Raw genomic sequence first — 23682 nt, forward strand, 5'->3', positions numbered from 1 at the left:
ATCCTTTTGCAAATAAGGGGACCAAAATTGCACACAGTATTCCAGTTGCGGCCTCACCAGTGCCTTGTACAGTTGCAGCAAGACCTCCCTGCTTTCATATTCTATCCCCCTCGCCATAAAGGCCAACATTCCATATGCCTTCTTGATCACCTGCTGCACCTGCAGGCTGGGTTTTTGCGATTTGTGCTCAAGGACCCCCAGGACCCTCTGCACAGTAACATGCTGCAGCTTTTCACCCTTTAAATGATATTCCCTCCTACTATTATTTCTACCAAAGTGGATAACCTCACATTTGCTAACGTTACACTCCATCTGCCAGATCCTCGCCCACTCACTCAGCCTACCCAGAACTCTCTGCAGACTTTCCATGCTCTTCATGCAATTTGCTTTTCCACTCATCTTCGTGTCATCAGCAAATTTTATTACCCTACACTCAGCCCTCTCCTCCAGATCGTCTATGTATATGGTAACCAGTTGAGGCCCCAGCACCGAACCCTGTGGCACTCCACTAGTCACTAATTGCCAACCAGAAAAGCATCCATTGATTCCAACTCTCTGCTTCCTGTTAGATAACCAATCCTCAATCCACGCTAACACTTTACTCCCAACTCCGTGTACCCTAACCTTCCGCAGCAACCTTTTATGAGGCACCTTATCGAACGCCTTCTGGAAATCTAAAAACACCACATCCACCGGTTCCCCTCTGTCTATCACACTAGTCACATCTTCATAAAAATCCAGTAAATTCATTAAACACGACTTCCCCTTCACGAATCCATGCTGCGTCTGCCTGATCAAACTGTTCTTTTCTAGGCATCCTGCTATTTCTTCTTTGATGACGGATTCTAGCATTTTTCCAACTACGGATGTTAAGCTAACCGGCCTATAGTTCCCTGCCTTTTGTCTGCTACCTTTTTTAAACAGCGGCGTAACAATAGCTGTTTTCCAATCCTCCGGCACTTCCCCAGAGTCCAGTGAATTTTGATAAATAATTACTGAGGCATCTGCTATTACTTCTGCCATTTCTTTCAGAACCCTGGGACGCATTCCATCCAGTCCTGGGGACTTGTCTACCTTCAGTCCCGTTAGTCTACGAAGCACTACCTCTCTAGTAACAGTAATTGCATTAATGACCTCATCTCCGACCATCCCTCTATCTTTAACATTCGGTAAGCTATTTGTGTCCTCCTCCGTGAAGACCGACACAAAAAACTTATTTAAAGTCTCAGCCATTTCCTTGTTAGCCACCGTTAAATTCCCCCCTCTCGTCCTCCAAAACATAAGACTAGCCACTTACCTTCTTTTCTGTACTGTTCCATATAAATATCAACCTATATCCTAAATGGCATAAACACCCCTGACTGACGATGCTCAAATAGTTAACCAACAAACAGCTGCTATTGTGTTTTCCTCCACATGATGGAGCTTTAAACTATTATAAAGCTTGTTATGCTTACTTGTTCCAGAGGTGGCAATGCAAGCTCAGTCTGGCAAACTCAACTGGTTTCCACATAAGCAAAGTAAAACTACATTTTTTCTCATAATAATTTGCCTATAGAAATTTCCAATATGGAGACTAAAATGGGCCTCAAGCCCCATGTTGCAAAGGGAAGGTGAAGGATGTCAGCAAACTCAACCTCCTGTAGGTACTGTTAATATTAAATTATCTATTTCATGATTAAATTCAGCTGTTTTAATGCAATTAATTTTTAGTTTCTCAGATTGTTATAAATCTATATATTCATCTAGATTGGAAATTTAGATGGTGCTAGAAACCACATTGACAAAATAAATGCAACATTAAGTCTTATTGTATTGTATTAAACATCCATCAATTGTGATTTTTTTAAAAGCTGAATATGGTCCCCAATTTTACTGAAGAAAAGCAATGCCAAAATTGTACCATAAATGTAACTAGAAGCTGGAAGCTAGATATGCATATACCTATACTATTTGCTTTAACCACTCCCTGTGGTAGCAACTTCCACATTCTAACAACTCTTTGGCTAAAGAAGCTTCTTCTGAACTCCCTACTGGATATCTTGATGACTATCTCATATTAATGGCAAACAAGAGCTGGTACAGTATTTAAATTCGAGACCTTTTGCAAATTTCAACAAGCAACCCCAAAGCAAGTATCATACCTACGAGCCAGCTGCCAGTCCTCGAGAACTAATATGGAGTTTGGTGCCTCCTATGTCCGAGAGGCATAGGTCACTGAACTGATAAACCACAAACCTGGAGCAATGCTCCAGATTTGAATCTCACACGGTAGAAGGTTAAGTTTGAATTTGAATTCGGAAATAAACTTCCTGTGGCAGGAGAGACTTACCTGATTATTACTTTCTATATAAAAAAAGGACGTCAGAGTATTCAATACTGGCAGCTGGTGCACAACATGAAAACATTCTGTTCTCTGGATTTCTTAAAAAGAAATCACTCACAAAAGATGACAATTTCGTCAACTCTGCTTGTCCACATGAATAAGCTGCCCTTTAGAAATTACCCTTGGAATTGGCAAGAAAACAATATCAACAGAAATTTCCAATCACTGTAACATAGACTGACATTTTGGATTTTTTGAAGGAGATAATTTAAAACTATGTTGAAGGATATAAAATTGTTAAAAAGCATTCAATATATAGTACAGTAAATCAGCAAAGCAACTCATTTATCGAGTCATTACTCTGTTCTGCTTCAAGTAGTTGTGTGTGCCAGGAAAGGAAAGACAGCTTCCACACTTGGATGCAAATGCTTGCAAAAGTACCAATTCCACAATACACCAAAACTAAGCTTTCACGTGCAAATGCTCAAAATTGCACACAAAGCAACGATTATATTGCAGGAAGTCAAATCAAACTCCTAGTTTATCTACAGGAAGTTTTGAAAGAAACAATCAGAATACACTACATGCAAAACAAACTTGGTATACAGCTCACAGACATCCTAAAATCTCATTAACAAGTCATTCAAAAATATTTTTATGACCAGTTGTCAGGCAGTTGAAGCTCTCAGAACTATTCCTAAACTGATCCTGTATAAGCAGGATTCCGTGCTGAACCAAAACTGACGTTCAACTTTTAAAAGGTCCCTGCTATCTTTCAAACAACAGCTAACGGAAATACCTAGTCGCTCTTACTTTTGGGCAAAATAATTGAGTGAAAATTCAGAATTTGTCCTTCAAATATGAAGCAGTAAACTTTGCATTTTTCAACATGTTTTGAATAAGGGAAAGAACATTGCATAAGTATAATAAGTTAAACAGTCTGAGAAGCATATAATGATTTAAAATGAGGAAGTACAGTCAAAACAAAATAACACAAAATGTGACAGCTGGCAATAAAAAAGATCATCAAAGAAGTGAATACCTTGTGATAAAACAGAGATGAACAAACTCAAAATGAAGGTAGCAGCTATTTCCTTCACCTAATGTTTTCACAGCACTGTAAATCAAACTATAGTAAAATACTATATTTTCCTTCAGACAATGATGCTGTACAAACCGACAGACCAAATAATGAAACCTGAATGAGGAGAGGGGAAATCCAAAGCTCTTTGAGGGAAAAGAGCTTGACAAAGACACGCTGTTTAAGCATAATTTGCCCTTTCAAAAGATCTGATTCAAGATCAGGTACTGTATTGACCAAATAAATTATCTACTAACCAGAGGCCATCAATCTTGTTAGGTAATTTGTAAATTAGGAGTTCCAGTTACTAGTTGTATATACCTTCAATTTATAACTTGGAAAATACATTCTACCAATTCCAAACTGGCATTCAAAAATACTCCAAATCTATAAAACCTGGCAGCATTAGTTCATTTAATTTAAAGGGGAGAAGGTGAATAGCTGTAGCCTTGAGAAAGAAACAATGCACAAATAAAGATTAATCAATAGTGAGCTTTGCCAATGCCAGTTTCCAACCAGCCTGCATTACTTACTTTCCATCTGTGTCTGATGCTGCTGCATAGTGAAGCGGTGTGCAACCTCTTTCATCAAGGTCATTTACACTGGCCCCAGATCCCACAAGAGCAAACAGGCACTGGTAGTTGCAGTTGGCAGCAGCATAATGCAGTGAGGTCCTTACAAGAATAGGCAGAAAAAAAGTTCAGTAAATACCTTTCTGCCTTTTTTAAGCTACATCATGAAAAGGTTCTTCGAACCAACTTGCCCTGTCATATTTTTCTTCTTTCTCCTTTTCATGAAGACAATGATTTGTTTGGGATATGGTTGCACAAGCACTGCCAATCATAAATTGCCTTGTCCACATAGTAATTGTATGTGCAACAGCCTAGATACCATCAATTGAGCTCAATCCTATCCTCATTTATAGACATTTTCCAAGAGGTTTGAAATAACAATTGAGACTAGTTTACTCAGCTATCTCTGCTGGCTACTAGTATCCATGACCCAGTGTCATGCTAGGTATTTACTAACAGAAACATTATATTGCTTAGTCCATTCAGCTTTCTGTTTAAATAATGAACAAATAATCCTATATCCTCTCACCAAGTGGAATTAAGTCTATCCTTAAATCCTACGTCAGCTGTCCATGCTAACGATCTGTCCCATTATTGCACTCACCTCATACCTAAACAAAGGGATCCAAATTTCATTTTGAACTGTGTCATGGATCCTCAAAGCTAGATTAGAATATCTCCTACAGATCTAACTTCTCCATATCTATAAATTAAATCTTAACTTCTCCCTGATCCTCGTTTTCTTGAGAGTAAATTACATTGAATGAAATAAAATATTTTCTCTGATCAAATGATCACATAATCATTAATTTTTTTTGCCATGAATGGCATAAAAGCAGCCACAAAGAACATGATTAAAATATTTCAAATGTAAGAAATAAAACAAGCAACTTCAAATAAACAGTCTAAAAACATCTGCAAATGGGAGAAATAAGTCAAAAATCTCATTTATTTTAACAAATTATCTGTGGAAATCCTTTTCTTTCAACGGGTTTTTCTCAGATTAATAAAATGAGAAAAAATTAAACATTAATTTATGATTACAATTCTTTGTTGATAGAACACTGACAGATGCATTCTGGTCAAGGACTAGTATTTGGTTAAATGCAATTTTTAAAAATATGCATACACACCAGGGAATGAAAAATAACTAGCAAAGTATATGTCTTAAGAGTTATATGGTCTTCCACTATTCTGCTGTTTAGTTATTCGGTCTCCTTCTTAGTTCCCACTCCAACCATCCTTCCAATCGCTGCCATTTTCTTGCTCCAAGTCCCTGAACTTCAACGAGAGTATGCCAGGCTTGGCATAGGGCTAAAGTACTAATGGTCTGACTCCTTGGACAAGAAAAGTAGGAGGTTAGCGCGTGGGATTGTAGCTGAAGAAGAATGTTTGAATAACGATATATGTCAGGAAATAGCTAAAGTGAAGTACAGAGCAAAGACAGTCCAGTGCAGTCAGGAGGAGGAAGAGAAGAAAGAGTTGCAGTATAAAAGTAGATGCTTCACTAGGGTAATAATTCTAGTGAGTCTCAACCCCCATGCATGACATATCATTAATATAATACAGAACGCAAGTTGTGTATTTCTCATACCTTACTCAAATCACAAGACAATATTTTAATCAAATCACTAGACAAGGAGCCAAATTGGGGAAGTAGATGACGAGGAGAGCACCGTAACTTTTTTCAAAGAGTAATTAGGATTCATGCCAGCAGTAATTTCAATTTATTTGAAAATTAAAGGAAACAACAAAATCAAGCATACACATCACAATTAGAAAAATGAGGTCTCAAAAAGAACTGCACTCATGGGGAACAGGAAGGCTTTATAAGCTAATGCTTTTCCTCATTTGTTCAACCTCTATATTTATGGCAAAATCGTACAGAAAAGCAGAAGTGGGATTCTTAATAAATTATGTTAGCTTGAAGTAGAGCAAAAAAAATTTGGGCTGGAAATGGAATCACCCTGTTCTTAAAGCAACAGAAATGACAATATGATTGAAGACAGTAATTTTCTTCCTCTATGCAAACATAAATCTGGACAATAAATTTGACATGCATGTGTGCAATCTTAAGTAACTCGTACACAGCAACCTAAATATTGCATCAGATGTGCTTCATTTTGTTAATATCTTTCATAAAACAGCTACAGAATATTCCTTCCGACCAGATATGGAAATATAACTTTTTGCTACGTAGAGATGGAACTTGGTGTTAAGATAAAAAAACCTGCACTTATAAAGCATGACCTCAGTTTGATCCAAAGCTCTTCATTGACTTTTGAAGCTACTGTTACAATGTACAAAATGCAGCAGCAAATTTGTACAAGGTCTCACAAGCACAACTACTTACATTTATACAGCATCTTTAACAGGATGCAACTTCAAGGCACTTGAGCTTCCTAAAGCAAAATTAAGACACCAAGCCACAAAGAAACAAATGTCAAAGTGATCCATTTTTAATGATTTTAGCTGACCGGGACAAAAGGAGAAACTCCTTTTCTTTGCATGCTGCCAAGAGATCTCTCACATCTACCCAAGAGGAAAAACTGAGCCCCGCTGTGCTTCCAGGAGGAACACAGGGACAGGCACATGCACACCATTAAGATTATAAGAAAAGACGAAGCAAAACAGCATTGGCAATAGGGTCTGCAAGTCCCATATTAGCAGCAACCTGCGTTCATTGGAAAGGAACAAGAATCAAAAAACAAACTGGTATGAGGAAGTATGTGCCTAAACTAAGGAAGGACAGAGACCCAACAGGAAGATAGGTAAGCCTTTATAAGTATGCTTGGAATGAGCATCACCTTCAACATAATCTTGGAAAAATTCCTTGATATGAATTCTGAGTTTCACTCTTAACAGCAAATTGAATTATTCTAGAAATCAGCTTCATTTCTTACCGTCCAAATTTATCCTTTTTGTTGAAATCAGCTCCACTGTTAAGCAACAGGTTGAGACATTCCAGATTTCTAAAAAAAAATTGTAAATCAAAGTAAAACTATCAAACAATACTGAAATTGATCTAAAGCAAGGGTAGTATTTCATGCACTCTAATCACAAACTGTACAATTGTAACTGTTTCCAGCAGATGTAACTTGTATGCACTACCATCGTTAATTAGTATTTCAACAGTTTCTCAGATAATGTCATAAATTTTATTTCAAAATGCCCCTTTTTTCCCCCCGTTGGGAGTGCAGTTCTGTAGGTTCAGAGTTGTGAATGATAGCAAAAAACAAATACCATTAATTATTTAGAAGACCTAAAAAGATATTTATTAGATCGGGGATGATCTAAAAGTTGGCGAATGGAGCCAGTGTTGCAAGTATGATGCATTTTGAATTGAAAAACTTGCAATAATTATGTTCTATTTGAAATGAAAGTACCTTCGATGTTATGGAGAGGGATTTTAGAACACATGCACACAAGTCATTGTTGTCAGAACACCAGGTTGATAAGGCTTAAAACCATATTCCATATCTCCTTTTATGACAAGAATATAGAACCAAGAGAAAATGATAAGCCTATGTAGAACTATAATAACCCCTCAATTATAATATTGCTTGCAATATTGGGCTCCACAGTACGGATGAATATTAAGACTTCAGTGGCATTAACTTTAATGCTATCTGATATCAGGAAATACAAATATGAAGTAAGACTATTAATATTTGGCCATTTGTCATTAGAACAATGACAGAGTGATAAAGCAATGTGTGTAAAATTAAGGAAGTAATATACATGTAAATAAGTAATTTAGAACTTAGTAAATAAGTAATGCAGTAATATATATGTAAACAAGGAACAGAAGTATACCATTCAGCCGCTTGAGCGTGCACTGTCATTTAACATGATCATGATTGATTTGATAGCAACCTCAAATATGCATCCTGCCTACTCCCTATAACCTATCACCCCCTTGCTTACCAAGAATCTATCCATCTTTGCCTTAAAAATATTGGACTCTGCTTCTACCAGCTTCTCAGGAAGAGAGTTCCAAAGACCCTCAAATCTTGAGTGAAAAAATTCCGCCTCATCTCTGCTTAGTTTTAGATTCTCCCACAAGAGGAAATATCCTCACCATGCCCATTCCATCAAGGCCTCTCAGGAGCTTATACGTTTTAACCGTGTACCTCTTACTCTTCTAAACTCCAGCCTAGCCCGTCAAACCTTTCCTCATTAGACATCCCACGTATTCCAGATACTGATCCAGTAAACCTTTCTGAAGTGCTTCCAACGCATTTACATCCTTCCTTAATAAGGTGATTAATACTGTACATAGTATTCCAGATGTGATCTCACCAGCACCCTGTACAACAAACTATCCTCCCTACTTTTGTATTCAACATTCCTCGCAATAAATAAAATTCTATTGGCTTTCCAAATTATTTGATGTACCTGTACTTTAACATTTCATGGTTTATACACTGCTGACACTGGAACGCTCTGCACCTCAGAACTCTGCTATCTCTCACCATTTCGATAATATGATTTTTTTTCCCTGCTAAATTGGACTATTGCACGTTTTCCCACATTTTCCGTTTGCCATATTTTTTGCCCACTCGCTTATCAATATCTTTTCGTAGCCTCCTTCACAACTTACTTTCCTACCTATCTTTGTCTAATCAGTACATTTGGTAACCATCCCTTCATCCAGGTCAAGGGGCCACAGGTTGAAGGTGAGAGGGGGAATATTTAAGGGAATTGTGTTGGGGAAGTTTTTCATGGAGAGAATGGTGAGTGCGCCTGGAACAGCGCACCAAAGGGGGTGGTGGAAGCAGGCACATTGGCAACATTTAAGAGGCATCTGGATGGGTACGTGAGTAAGGAGGGAAGAGAGGGATATGGAAAGAGTAAGGGCAGAGGATTTTTTTGTAGTTTAGTTAGAGCATTATGATTGGCACGGGCTTGGAGGGCCGAAGGGCCTGTTCCTGTGCTGTAATTTTCTTTGTTATTTCTTTATTCTAAATGTAAATATTGGTTAAATATGCAAGATGAAAGTCAGGAGACAATAACTGTGGATGGACAAAGTTAGATAAAAACGTGAATGGCTAGAAAATGCAGTGTATGTTCTGACAGTGCATTCGAAAGGTGTTGTGATACCAGGAAAAGATCTCGGACTTGTAGACAGGACTCTGGTCACATGTGGGAAAGGTCATGCAGCAGCAGCCCACAAAGGGAGGAGGGTGAATCCAGGTTGTAGCTTGACCAGAAAAGAACTACAGAACAAACAGGGAATGTCAGTTGAAACAGGATTTGGATGGATACATGAATAGGGAGGGTTACAGTCCAAGTAAGGGCAGAAGGTTTTTCCTTAAGTTTAATTATGGCATCATGATCAGCACGGACTTGGAGGGCCGAAGGGCCTGTTCCTGTGCCGTACTTTTATTTGATGTGGAAATGCCAGTGTTAGACTGGGGTGGACACGATGAGATGTCACATGGCACCAGGTTGTAGTCCAACAGTTTTATTTGAAATCACAAGCTTTTGGAGTACTGTTACTTCATCAGGTGAAGTAGATAGAGGCATGCAGACACAGAATATATAGATGGACTGACAATAGCCTGACATTTGCAGATAATCAAGAGTGTCAATGGATAAGTAAGACAGTGTAGTGCAATTTAGGCCTCTGTGCTTTTACTTCTTCTTATCCCAGCACTCGTCCTTGTGGCACATCACGCATTACATCTTGCCAACCTCAAAAAGATGCACTTATGTCTACTCTCTGCTTCCTGATAACCAGCCAATCTTCTATCGATGCCAATTTGTTACCCTCTAGAACATGAGCTTATATTTTCTGCAATAGCCTGTATATACCATTTTATTAAACACCTTCTGGAAATCTAAATACAACTTACCCATAATTCCCCTTTATCTAGAGCACATGTTACTGTCTCAAAGAACTCCAATAAGTCGGTTAAACATGATTTCTCTTTAGATGTTGCCTCTACCTAATTATCTTGAACTTATCCAACAGCCCTGCTATAACTTATTCAATACTAGCTTCTAACATTTTCCCTATGTCAGATGTTAAGGGAAGTGGCCTACAGTTTCCTGCTTTCTGCCTCCCTCCCTTTTTGAATAAAAGAGTTAAATTTGTTACCTTCCAACCTAATGGCACCGTCCTCGAATCTAGGGCATTTTCAAAAAACAAAATCAGTGCATAAACTATCCCACTAGCCACTTCTTTTAAGACCCAAGGATGAAGTCTATCAGGTTCCGAGCTCTCGTTAGCCTGCATGTCCAACAATTTACTCAATACCACTTAGCTGGTTATTCCCTTCTGTCCACTTCCTGGTTTATAGCTGCTTCTGGGGTATTACTTGTATCCTTTATAGTGAAGACTGATGCAAAATGCCTGTTCTCCAGTCTTGTATACTGGGATTCCTTTAGTGCCAGTGCTTAGACAGAGCAGAGTTTGTTCAGTGTGTCCAAGAGTGCTTCTCAAGATAATTTGTAGATGATCCAACTCGGGAAGGGGCTATCTTTGACCTGGTTCTGGGAAACAAGCTTGGACAAGTGATTGATGACTCAGTGGGGGACCATTTGGGACCAGGGATCACACTTCTTGTAGAAAAGGATTGAAATAGTCCCAGAATTAAAGTACTAAACTAGGGGGAAGGCTAACCACGACAGTATTAGGCAGGAATTGGGGAACGTAGACTGGAATGGCTGTTTGAGGGTAAATCCACATCCAATATGTGCGAGTCTTTTAAAAGACAGTTGTTAACAATTCAGGACAAGTATATTCCTGTAAAAAGTAAGGATAAAGATGACAAGATTCAGGAACCCTGGACAACAAGAGAGATTGTGAGCTTAGTGAAAGACAAGGCATACATAAACTTCAGGAAATTGAAAACGGATAAAGCTCTTAAGGAATACAAAGTCAGCAGGAAAGAACTTAAACAGGGACTTGGGGGGCAGGCAGGATTAAGGAGAATCCAAAGGCTTTTTACATGTATATAAGGTGGAAGAGGGAGTTAAGTAAAGGGTAGGTCCACTCAAGGACAGTGGAGGGAATATGTGTATGGAGCCAGATGAGATGGGTGAGGTCCTTAATGAGTACTTTGCATCAATATTCACAAAGAAGGAGGATGTGGTGGATGGTGAGTGTAGCAAGGATGTTGACATTCCAGGACATGCTAAAACAAAAAGGGAGGAGATATTGGAGGTGTTGAAAAACATTAAGGTGGACCAATCCCAAGGGCCGGATAGGATCTATCCCAGAATACTAAGAAAGGCGAGGGAAGAAATTGCTGAGGCCTTTGTATCCTCCTCTGCCATGGGGAAGTACCAGAGGATTGCAGAGTAGCTAATATTGTTCCTTGTTTAAGAAGGGCAGAAGAGATAATGTGGGAAATTACAGGCCTGTACTCCTTACATTAGTGGTGGGGAAATTATTGGAGAAGATTCTTAGGGACAGGACATACTCACATCTGGAAGAGAATAGGCTTATTAGTGATAGGCAGCATGGTTTTGTGAAGGGGGTATTGTGTCTCACATTGTTTGAGGAAGTGACAAGAAAGATTGATCACAGCAGGGCAGTTGATGTTGTATACATGGACTTTGCTAAGGTTTCTCATGACAGAAGATGAAGTCGTACGGGATCGGAGGTGAACTGATAAGATGGATACAAAACTGGCTTGAGCGTAGAAAGAGAGTAGCAGTGGAAGGGTACTTTTCTAACTGGAGGTCTGTGACAAGCGGCATTAAACAAGGATCAGTACTGGGGCCTCTGTTGTTTGTAATATATATATGTGATTTGGAGAAAAAGGTAGACAGTCTGATTAATAAATTTGCAGACGATACAAAAATTAGGAGAGTAGTGGATAGTGAGGAAGATTGCCAGAGGATACAGCAAGATATAAATCGGCTGGAGACCTAGGCTTAAAGATGGCAAATGTGAGGTGTATGCATACCCTGTGTATATGTATAAGATTTTGGTTAGGCCACATCGGGAGTATTGTTTGCAATTCTGGTTGCCACATTACCAGAAGGATGTTGATGCATTGGAAAGGGTGTAGAAGTGATTTACCAGGATGTTGTCTGATTTGGAGGATATGAACTAAGAAAAGTTGAACAAACTTGGATTGTTTCCACTGGAGCATCAGAGGATGAGGAGGGACCTAATTGAAGTTTGAAAGATTGTAAAAGGCTTGGATGGAGTGGCTAGTCAAAGTTTTTTTCCCACGGTCGAAAGGTCAATTACTCAGGGGTATAGGTTGAAGATGAGACGGGGAAAGTCCAAAAGAGATGTAAGGGGCAAGTTTTTCAACAAAGGGTGGTGAATGCTTGGAATGGGCTACCGAAGGAGGTCGTGGAAGCAGATTCTATAACAACATCCAGACAGATTCATGAATAGGGAGGGAATAGAGGGATATGAACAACGTAGAGACAAGAAAATATTAGAACAGAGAGATATCCGTGTCAGCACAGACTTGGTGGGCTGAAGGACTTGTTTCTGTGCTGCACTGTTCTTTGTAGGATCAACACTCATTTTATTAACTCCTTTCTTTTTTAAAATATTCCCATTAAGTGTTTTTAAATTTCTGGCCATCTTTCTCTCTAATTCCTCCCTTCTTATTAATCTTTTAATCATCCTTTATTGTTTCTTGTATTGGAATTTTTTGAGGATGTAACTGGTAGAGTTGACCAAGGGAAACCAGAGGATGTGGTTTATTTAGACTTTCAGAAGGTTTTCAACAATATCATAAGAACACAAGAAATAGGAGCAGGAGTAGGCCATCTAGCCTGCCCCACCATTCAATAAGATCATGGCTGATCTGAAGTGGATCAGTTCCACTTTCCCGCTTTCTCCCCATAACCCTTAATTCTTTTGTCTATCAGAAATCTATCTACCCATGACTTAAATATATTCAACGAGGTAGCTCCAGCACTTCAATGGGCAGAGAATTCCAGAGATTCACCACCCTTTGAGTGAAGAAGTTCCTCGTCAACTCCGTTCTAATCTGCAACACCCCCCACTTATTTTGAGGCTGTGCCCTCTAGTTCTGTTTTCCTTTCTAAGCAGGAAGAATCTCTATACCTCTACCCCATCTAGCCCCTTCATTATCTTATATGTCTCTATAAGATCCCCTTCAGCCTTCTAAACTCTAACGAGCACAGGCCCAGTCTATTCAATCTCTCTTCATTAGCTAACCCCCTCATCTCCGGTATCAGCCTGGTGAACCTTCACTGTACTCCCTCCAAGGCCAATATATCCTTTCTCAAATAAGGGGACCAAAACTGCACAGTACTCCAGTTGCAGCCTCACCAGTGCCTTGTACAGTTGCAGCAAGACCTCCCTGCTTTTATATTCTATCCCCCTCGCTATAAAGGCCATCATTCCATTCGCCTTCTTGATCACCTGCTGCACCTGCAGACTGAGTTTTTGCGATTCGTGCACAAGGACCCCCAGGTCCCTCTGCACTGTAGCATGCTGCAGCTTTTCACCGTTTAAATAATAATCCCTCCTACTATTATTTCTACCAAAGTGGATAACCTCACGTTTGCTAACGTTATACTCTATCTGCCAGGTCCTTGCCCACTCACTCAGCATATCCAGATTTCTCTGCCTGACACAACAGACTACTATGTAAAGTTCAAGCACATGGGATTGCAGGTAATGTCTTGAGGTGGATAGAAAGCAAAGAGTTGGCATTAATGGGTCTTTTTCTGATTGGCAGTCAGTGACTAGTGGGGTTCTGCAGGGATCTGTGCTAAGGCCCCAACTGTTCACATTCTATATTAATGATTTGGATGAGGGAACTGAATGTATTATCTGCAAATTTGTAGATGATACAAATGTGAGTCAATTACTCGGGGGTATTGGTTGAAAGTGAGACAGGGAAAGTTTAAAAGGGATGCAAGGGGCAAGTTTTTCACACAGAGGGTGGTGAATGCCTGGAACACGCTGAAGGTAATGGTGATGGAAGCAGAGTCTTTAACAACATTTGGATCGATATATGAATAAGGAGGGAATAGAGGGATATGGATCACATAGAGACAAGTCAGGGTGAGCTGTGAGGAGATGCAGAGATGCTTCAGTATGATTTGAACAGGCTGAGTGTGTGGGCATCTACATGGCAGATGCAGTATAATTATGGATGAACATGAGGTTATCTACTTTGGCAATAATAGGAAGACAGATTTCTACTTGACTGGCTGTAAATTGAGAGAAGTACTCAACCTCATAAGACCTTGGTTTTCCTCATGCATCAGTTGCTGAAAGCAAGCACAGCAGGCAGTAAAGAATGCATATGGTATGTTGGCCTTCATAGCAAGAGGATTTGAGTACAAGGATAAGAATGTTTTGCTGCAATTGTATAGGGCGTTGATGAGGTCACATTTGGAGTAATGTGTGCAGTTTTGGTGTTTTTATTTGAGGAAGGATGTCCTTGTCATAGAAGAAGTAGAGCGAAGGTTTACCAGGCTGATTCCTGGGATGGCAGGTCTTTCATATGAGAAGGGTATATGTCAGTTAGGATTATATTCACTGGAGTTTGGAACAGTGAGAGGGGATCTCATAGAAATTTATGAAATTGTAACCGGTTAGATAGGGTAGATTCAGAATGTTCCCAATGGTGGGGAAGTGCAGAACTAGAGGTCATAGTTGAAGATAAAGGGGTAAACCCTTTAGAACTGAGGTGAGGAGAAATTTCTCATCCAGAGGGTGGTGAATGTTTGGAATTCACTACCACAGAATGTAGTTGAGGCCAAAACAATGTCTGATTTCAAAAATAAATTAGATGTTGCTCTTGGGCTAAAAGGATCAAGGGATATGGGAGGAAGGTGGGGGGTCAGGAATTTGAATTCAGTGATCAACCATGATCAAAATGAACAATGGAGCAGGCTTGAAGGGCCAAATGGCCTACTCCTGCTTCTAGTTTCTATCCAATCTTCTGACCTGCCATCTGTCTTTGCATAATTATATGCTTTTCCTTTGTAAATCTGATATCCTTAAATTTCCTAAGTTAAACGTAGATGAAGGGTCTGTCCCTTGGACATTTTCTCACTCGTTAGAATGCATCTATTCTGTGCATTCTGAAATCCCCCCTTAAAGTCTTTTTGCCTGCATCTCTACTGACCTACCCCTAACATAGTTTGTCAATTCACTTCAGTGGTTCAGCTTTTATGCCGTCATAATTGCCTGTATTTAAGTATAAAAACGTAGGAAGGAATTTTTTTGTTCCACCTGGCATGGAAATCAGTGGGCAAGGGTCAGACCATGGAAAGGTCCATTGACCATGGGCAGGATTTTACAGTTTCAAGACGAGTGAGGCCATAAAATCCGCCCGTAGTCTCAGATCCATTCCTCTCCCCCTCAAACTGAATTTAAAATTAAATCATATTATGGTCGCTGCTACCCTAGAAATGCCTTCACTATGAGATCCTTGATTATTCCATCTCGTTGCCCAAAATAAATTAAGGATAGTATTAGATCCAAAGAGGAGTCGTATAAAGTTGCTAGAAAATGTTGAGGGTTCCCACCTCTACCACCTTTTCAGACAGAGCTCCAGATTCCCATCACCCTCTTCGTCACATATCCTATAAGCCTCCTGCCCTATAACTTAAATCTATGCCCCCTACTAATTGACTTTTACCCTTCTGCTCAGGGTAAAATTTCCTTCCAATCTACCCTATCTATGCCCCTCATAATTTTATACACTTCAATCAGATCCTCCCTCAGCCTTCTCTGCTCCAAGGAAAACAACACCAGCCTATCCAATCTCTCTTGATAGCTTAAATGCTCCAATCCAGGTCAACATTCTGGTGAATCTCCTCTGCACCCTTTCTATTGCAATTACTTCCTTCCTATAGTGTGGTGACCAGAACTGTACACAGGACTCCAGCTATGGCTGAGCCAACATTTTATACAACTCCATCATAACCTCCCCGTTCTTGTATTCAATGCCTTATTATTTAAAAAATAGTGCTGGAAAATTTAACTGGTAAGTCCTCAGGACCTGATAATCTATATCCCAGAGTAAGTGGAGAGGGCCAGGGAAATAGTGGATGCATTAGCTATCATCTTCTATAATTTTCAAGTTTCTGGAACAATCCCGGCAGATTGGAGGGTGGCAAATGTAACTCCAATATTTAAAAAAGGGAGGGGAGGAGAAAACAGGGAATTAAAGACCAGTTAGTAGCAAGGAAAATGCTCGGGTCTCTTACAAAGGATGCAATAACAAGACACTTTGAAAGTATCAACGGGATTAGACAAAGTCAACGTAGATTTGTGAAAGGGAAATCATGTTTGACAAATCTACTGGAGTTTTTTGAGGATGTAACCAGTGGAATAGGCAAGAGTGAACCAGTGGATGTAGCATATTTGGATTTTCAGAAAGCTTTTGATAAAGTCCCACAATAGAGGTTAGTGTGCAAAATTAACCCATATGGGACTGGGGGTAATATATTGGCAAGGATCTTTTTCAAAGTGTCAAGCAGTGAGTAGTGGGTTCCTGTGGGGATCAGTGCATTCGCAATGTACATCAATGATTTGGATGAAGGAATCAAAAGTAAGTTTGCTGATGACACAAAACTAAGTGAGAATGTGAGTAGGATGTTAAGAGGCTTCAAGATGATTGAGACAACTTGATTGAATGGGCAAATGCATGGCAGTACTGCCTGGGTAATTGTAAAGTTATCCACTTCCGATGGAGAAACTGAATAGTGGAGTACTATTTAAATGGTGATAGATTGAGAAATGTTGAAGTACAAAGATAGCTGGTGTCCTGAAAGCAAGTATGCAGGTACAACAAGCAGTTAGGAAGGCAGATGTATGTCGGCCTTCATTGCAGGAGGACCTGAGTACAGGAGCAAGACTTATTGCATCTGTACAGGCTGTTGGTAAGACCACATGTGGAATATTGTGTGCAGTTTTGGTCTCCTCATCCAAGAAAATATGTACTTGCCTTAGAGGGGATGAATGGGGATCTAACTGAAATGCACAGAATTCTGGTACGGCTGGACAGATTGGATGCAGAGATGTTGTTTCCTCTGGCTGGGATTGGGGGAGTGGGGTGACAATTCTAGAACAAGAGGACACAGTTTCAGAATACAGGGTAGGCCATTTGGGGCATGGATGAAGAAAAATATCTTCAATCAGAGATGGTGAACCTGTAGAATTACCATACAAGTCTGTGGAGACCAAGTCATTGAATATATTTAAGAGAAAAACAGACAGATTTTTAGGTTCGAAAAGTGTCAAGGGGTATGGGGAGAGTGCAGGAGTATGGCATTGACATAGAGAATCAACCATGATTATATTGAACCATGGAGCAAGTTTGAAGGGCTGAATGGCCTACTAATGCTCCTATTTTCTATGCAACACTTCATTCACCAAATGCATTGGCTTTAAAATAGTTCATTGGAAAAAAACTGCATTAAACACCAAAAGCTGACAGACACATCAGACAGTGTATTACCTCAGAAAAATTCTTGTAATGATTTAATGGGATTGAGAGTTATAGATAGGCCTGGTAGGTATGGATATGATCGGCGCAACTTATGGGCCGAAGGGCCTGTTGTGCTGTAGTGTTCTATGTTCTTATAATTTTCTGGTGGTGTCCAGAACTTTTTATACAATCTTCAACGAGGAATGAAGTGAATCAGTAAAGAATTCATTAGGATAATTGAGTATGCATTGGATTATTAAAAGACACTGACACTATTTTAGAGATGTGGAGTTGTGCTAATTGGCTGTTTAATATTGTGTATCAATGGTGGGCCATGTGGCTGCTGGTACTGGGTCACTAACAAGAGTGCATTATACCAGCCACTGATAATAATGGGAAAATAGTATATGCACGAACCTGCCTGCTGTAAGAGGCAGAAACTGTCTGTATTTACATGGAAATAAACAGTGACATGGACTGGCTGCGCTGAATGTCCTGTTCCCTTGATATCATTTTGCTAAATGGCAATTATCCATGATTAAGTTAGGACAGGGTGTTTCCCAAGACAAGAACTGCTGAGGAGTGGGAACCATGTCCAATTTCTTTTTGGACTACCGCCAAATGTAACAACCTATTTGAGTCCTAGCTAAAATCAGCTTATAAAACAGAGAATTGGAATCAAAAAGGATAACTTGGGACATTTATATATGACTTAATAAACCACAGAGCCTTTGAGACAACCACTCTAAACACCTTGAAAAGGATATTCATGGAATGCCACTGAAATCTCCAGAATTCATTTAAATGCCTTCAAAACATTAGCAATTTTAAAACACAAGATAATTTGTTAAGATCATCAAGTTTAATCTAAACATTATCTTTAATAAACTAAAATACATTCTGATATTCAAAGACCTTGTAAGTAAGACTGTGTGCAAGTGTGAACTCATAATATGGCAGCAAAGTTATTTAACTGGAAGAAGAGTAAAGCAACGCATTGCGAGAAGCCTTAATGAAGACTTTCCTGATCAAGGTCATGCTTGATAGCAGTACTTCCATTTGCATTCACGTTTTAATTAGCCCATCTCCTACAAAGATAATGGCGTTTGCTACTTGTATATTCCAACTGCTGGTCCATGAACGATAGGGATATAATTATGACTGCGACAGTGCTGTTGATGGCTCAGTGCTATTTACTCAAAAAAAAATCAGAAAGATCATTACTCACCCTCCAGCAGCAGCCGCATGAAGACAGGTCCTGCCAAATTCATCTGGGGTGTCTATATCAAAGCCTGTAAAATGAATAAGCACTTTGTGAAACTACAAAAGGAACATTCATCTCTTCTGCCAATCTGTCAGCAGAACTTTTATAGCTGATCTGGTACTAAGCAGAGTTTTATCCAGCAACAGTTCTCAAAAACTGAAAGCACCTTCTTTACGTTGCTAACAAAAAACAGAGAATTAAATGCATTGTGTTTAAAATAATCAACTGATAATCCCTGTCCACACATTGACTGGTAGTCTAATATTCACTTGGTGTGATGTTACCTCATGGTACATAAGATACAGAACTTTTAATAGATGGGCATGAGATCAGGGCAGTGGTGTCAGAACTTGTCACACCTTTGGAAGGAAAGTTACTTACATTAAGATAATCACTATGTAACAACTGTCACAGGGAAGAGGAAATTATTTTAGGAAATTGCCAATTTACTCCAGTAAACTCTCAAGTTTCTACAGCTCAATAATGAGCTTGAAGCACACAAGGAATTCAGATTCATTAAACATTTGCAGGTTTACTACATACATCATTCAGATATACTCGTGCATTACTTTTTAGCATATTTATCTTTTATTTTATTCGGTCTTAATTTTATGTAGCAAACAAGGAAATGCATGTAATTATGGGAGTGGAAGTCTATGGGAGACGAATCAGATAACAAGGACAGGTACAGGCTTTTTAATTAGTTCCTCATTCCACATAATAACAATGGTAATTTGATTATCCAGAAAGCAATTGTAGAGTGCTGAAGCAAGCATAATTGGGGATCCAATATTCAACTATAAACAAAATGCAGGTTTTAAGAGTATTGGAATTAACTTAAAAAGGTAATGAATACTGGTCATGTGTTAGAAATTTGTCTCAGTGTAAAATGAGCCTTATAGGAAACAGCATACTCAGAAATATGCAACATTGATGGCAATTGAGCTAAATATCACAGGCTGTGTTTTATGGGGCTGCCGATGGCATATTGCTCATTTTACACCATCATCTGAGGAGGATTCCTACAGTTTTGGTCCTCTTAGCTAAGGAATTGAAGCAGTCCAAATTGAATACTGGCATTGAAGCAGTAAATGAGCTTCACTAGACTGAACCTGGGTAATGGGGGGATGTTCTTAAGAGGAGAGGTTGTGCCTGTACTCACTGGAGTTCGGAAGAATGAGAGATGACCTTACTGAGACATGAAGGATTCTCTGGGCACTTGACAGAGTAGATGCTGAGAGGCTGTTTCCCCTTGTAAGGAAGTCTAGGACCAGAAGGCATAATTTCAGACTAAGTGGCCACCCATTTAAGACAAAAATGAGGAGGAACTTCTTTTCTTAGAAGGGTAGTAAACCTGTGGAATCCTTTACCGCAAAGGACTGTAGAGATTGGGTCATTAAGTACACTCAAGGCTGAAAGATGGATTTTTAATCAGTAATGGAATCAAGGGTTATGGGGAATAGGGCAGGAAAGTAGACTTCACATTATCAGATCAGTCACATCTTTTGAATGGGAAGCAGACTCAAGGGATGGAAAGCCTTACTTCTGTTCCAATGTCTTATGGTCACATTCGTGATTATCTTTGTTTTAACCTTCAGTATTGAGGACTGAGTAAAAAGTCAGAGAAAGCTAAGTGATGATTTTGAAAGAGATCAAAGCACGAATTTGTAACTAAAGGTTTTACTTTATTACAAATACCTGAGGACAACAGCTTTCGACAGCAATCAGAAAAGCCACTTAAGGCTGCTAAATGTAGTGGAAACATTCCATGGATACCCCGGCTAGGGAGGAAAAGCAGAATTTTAAAAGCGTAAATTTATTCAAGATATCACATCATTCATAGAACCAACATAGAACCAATTCAGTTCTCCTTAATTAAAATCTTCACAATCCTTTTTGGCAGAAGTGGAATTAGTTCAGCATTAAAAACCATTTAAAATATCAGATTTGATTGCGTCACTAGTGTTGTAGGTTACTATACACTGATCATTCTCTCAGCCCCATATCGTTTGCTAAAATTAGATTTGGATAAATATAACACAAGTGTAAGAAAACTATATGTACACTAATTAAAATACAATACACACAGTTGAAAATTATAAACAAATGGAAAAGTCACATGTCCTCACCCTGTGAACAAATGCAATCAGCCTTGGGCTACTGTCACAATAGCTGACACAGAACAATTGTATCTAAAATAGATTCATGTACATGAAATGCCATGAATACTTTTCAGAAAGGTGATTATTTGCTACATAAATGCACGTTCTTTCTTCATTAGTAATTCTGCTTGCAGTATTAATACTCCTGTAAGTAATCCTCAGTGAATGGTTGTTCCAAATGTGTTTTTGGCTTAAGAAATGACAGATGACAGTAATGGTTAATTTGTTAAATCGCCTGGCACAGTAGTTAGCACTGCTGTCTCACAGTGCCAGGGACCCAGATTCAATTCCAGTCTTGGATGACTGCGTGGAGTTTGCATGTTCACCCCGTATCAGTGTGAGTTTCTTCCGGGTGCTCTGGTTTCCTCCCACAGACCAAAGATGTACAGATTAGATGGACTGGCCATGCTAAATTGCCCCTTAGTGCCCTAAGATATGTAGGTTAGATGAATTAGCCATGGCAAACGTGTAAGATTATGGGTATAGGGTGGGGATAGGGTCTGGGTAAGGTACTCTGTCAGAGAGAGTTGGTGCAGACTAGATGGACTGAATGGCCTCCTTCTGCACTGTGCGATTCCATGATGCTACGTAAAGAGCTTGTGATTAATAAGTGCAGAGAACATGCACACACAATATCACGAATGCTGAGTTTTACAGGATGCTGTGTTCTAATATATTCCCTATAACTTAAAGTGAAACAGATAGTTTTGAAAGAATGGATGCTGAAGTCACAAGAACCACCTCAGTTCAGAGAAGTGCCCATGTGAACTGATTCAAGGGAGAGAAATTCAACTGAAAACCTATTGGCAGTTTATTACCTTTATATATACAGAAAAAGGACAGCTGCTGCTGAATTAGGGGACATAATGAAGCTACTGCTGTGAGAAAGCCAGTGGACTGTTTGGTGCTATAGACCAAGCAGGATGTTGGTGAGTGTTTGGTTTCTGTTCAAAAGCAAGGAAACAGGATAGATGGCGATTGTGAACATTTAAGAAATGGAGAGTCATTAAAGCATGCCTTGCAGGTGATAACTGTATCTAGAAAAACTTGGGCTGAGTGGAACAATTGTCGAAGAACAACGGAAACTTTGACCTGATAAGGTGGGAAGAACTTTAGACAGATAGAAGCGATTGTAGGACTATTCCTGTAATGCTAATATCTGTCAGAAGCAGGATGCACAGTGAAGGAGTTTCGTAAGACATGTTTTGACTATGTTAGTTAATGCAAAACTTACCTTTTTCTTTAGTTTGATGTATTGGTAGGTTGTTAATTGTTTGAACTGTGTTGATTTCAGTTTGGCTGTTAGAATAAAAGTCTTAAACATGAAATCTTGTGTTTTCTGTTCATTGGGAAACTAATCTTTTTAAAAGTGAGCAGTTTCTTTGAGGATTGTAACAGTATCTCCCCTTGATATCATACACGGTAAATACAGAAGAATCTGGATAAATTCTGGAAGGCAGTTAATAAGTGGTAAATAGTTTTTACAATTGACTAATGTAAATCAATTAGACTGGGGATGAGAAATAAACAATAACAGCATAAACTAGTTAGCCCTAGAATAGAAGGCATAATTCAAATAGATCTGTGATATTAGTAATTAACTCACTGGAATCGTGTAGCTGCTGGCAACAATGCACAAAATTCACTCTATTTTCAGACAAAGGTTGAGAGACAGGGCACAGATTCCAAAAGATGCATGTGTATGTAAGGTTGTCACACCAGTTCTAGCTAATGATGCATAATTTTGGCTGTTGGACGACAGCAAAGGTATTCATTAACTAGAAGCTATGAAGGGCAACTAAATGGTAACGATGTAAAATAATGACAAGGCATAGTACAGGAAAGAGATAGAGAATCTGGTGAACTGGTGTGATGACAATAATCTTTCCCTCAATGTCAACAAAATGAAGGAGATGGTCATCACCTTCAGGAAGCATAGTGGAGGGCATGCCCCTGTCTATACCAATGGGAATGAAGTAGAAATGGTCAAGAGCTTCAGATTTTAGATGTTCAGCTCACCAACAACCTATCCTGGTCTCTCTGTGTGGACGCTATAATTAAGAAAGCCCATCAATGCCTCTACTTTCTCAGGGGACTAAGGACATTTCGCATGTCCGCTACGACTCTCACCAACCTCTATAGATGCACCATTGAAAGCACTCTTTCTGGTTGTATCACAGCTTGATAAGGCTCCTCTCTACCTAAGAAACTACAAAGAGTCGTGAATGAAGCCCTGTCCATCACCCAGACCAGCCTCGCATTCACTGACACTCTCTACACTTCTCGCCTCGGAATAGCAGCCAGCAGAATCAAGAACCCCCTGCACTCTGGACATACTCTCTTCCATCTTCTTCCGTTGGGGAAAAAGATACAAAAGACTGAGATCACATACTAGCTGACTCAAAAAAAAGTTTCTTCCTTGCTGCCATCAGACTTTTGAATGGACCTACCTTGCATTAAATTCTCTAGCTATGACTGCAACACTACACTCTGCACTCTCTCCTTTCCTTCCCTATGTATGGCATGCTTTGTCTATCTCGCGCACAAAAAAACAATACCTTTCACTGTATGCTGATACATAAGAACATAAGAAATAGGAGCAGGAGTAGGCCATCTAGCCCTTCGAGCCTGCCCCGCCATTCAATAAGATCATGGCTGATCTGAAGTGAATCAGTTCCACTTTCCTGCTTTCTCCCCATAACCCTTAATTCCCTTGTCTATCAGAAATCTATCTACCCGTGACTTAAATATATTCAATGAGGTAGCCTCCACCACTTCAATGGGCAGAGAATTCCAGAGATTCACCACCCTTTGAGTGAAGACGTTCCTCCTCAACTCCGTTCTAAACTGACCCCCCAGCTTATTTTGAGGCTGTGCCCT

The 23682-nt window shown here is 39.4% G+C and overlaps 1 protein-coding gene across 4 annotated transcripts in view; it reads right to left on the minus strand.

Moving 5' to 3' along the window:
• Nucleotides 1-23682, minus strand: part of ankrd28b (ankyrin repeat domain 28b) — a 230108-nt gene that overhangs the window by 48678 nt on the left and 157748 nt on the right. For all 4 annotated transcript variants that reach the window (XM_080209614.1, XM_080209610.1, XM_080209616.1 and 1 more), the window contains exons 11-14: nucleotides 20339-20421; nucleotides 18605-18668; nucleotides 6883-6951; nucleotides 3941-4081 (exon numbers count right to left, since the gene is read on the minus strand). In XM_080209614.1, the coding sequence (XP_080065740.1) occupies nucleotides 3941-4081; nucleotides 6883-6951; nucleotides 18605-18668; nucleotides 20339-20421 (357 nt within the window). The remainder of the gene's footprint in view (nucleotides 1-3940; nucleotides 4082-6882; nucleotides 6952-18604; nucleotides 18669-20338; nucleotides 20422-23682) is intronic.

Source organism: Carcharhinus amblyrhynchos, chromosome 2 (genome assembly GCF_965287045.1).
Source record: "Carcharhinus amblyrhynchos chromosome 2, sCarAmb.v2.hapA, whole genome shotgun sequence".
NCBI classification, from domain to species: Eukaryota; Metazoa; Chordata; class Chondrichthyes; order Carcharhiniformes; family Carcharhinidae; genus Carcharhinus; species Carcharhinus amblyrhynchos.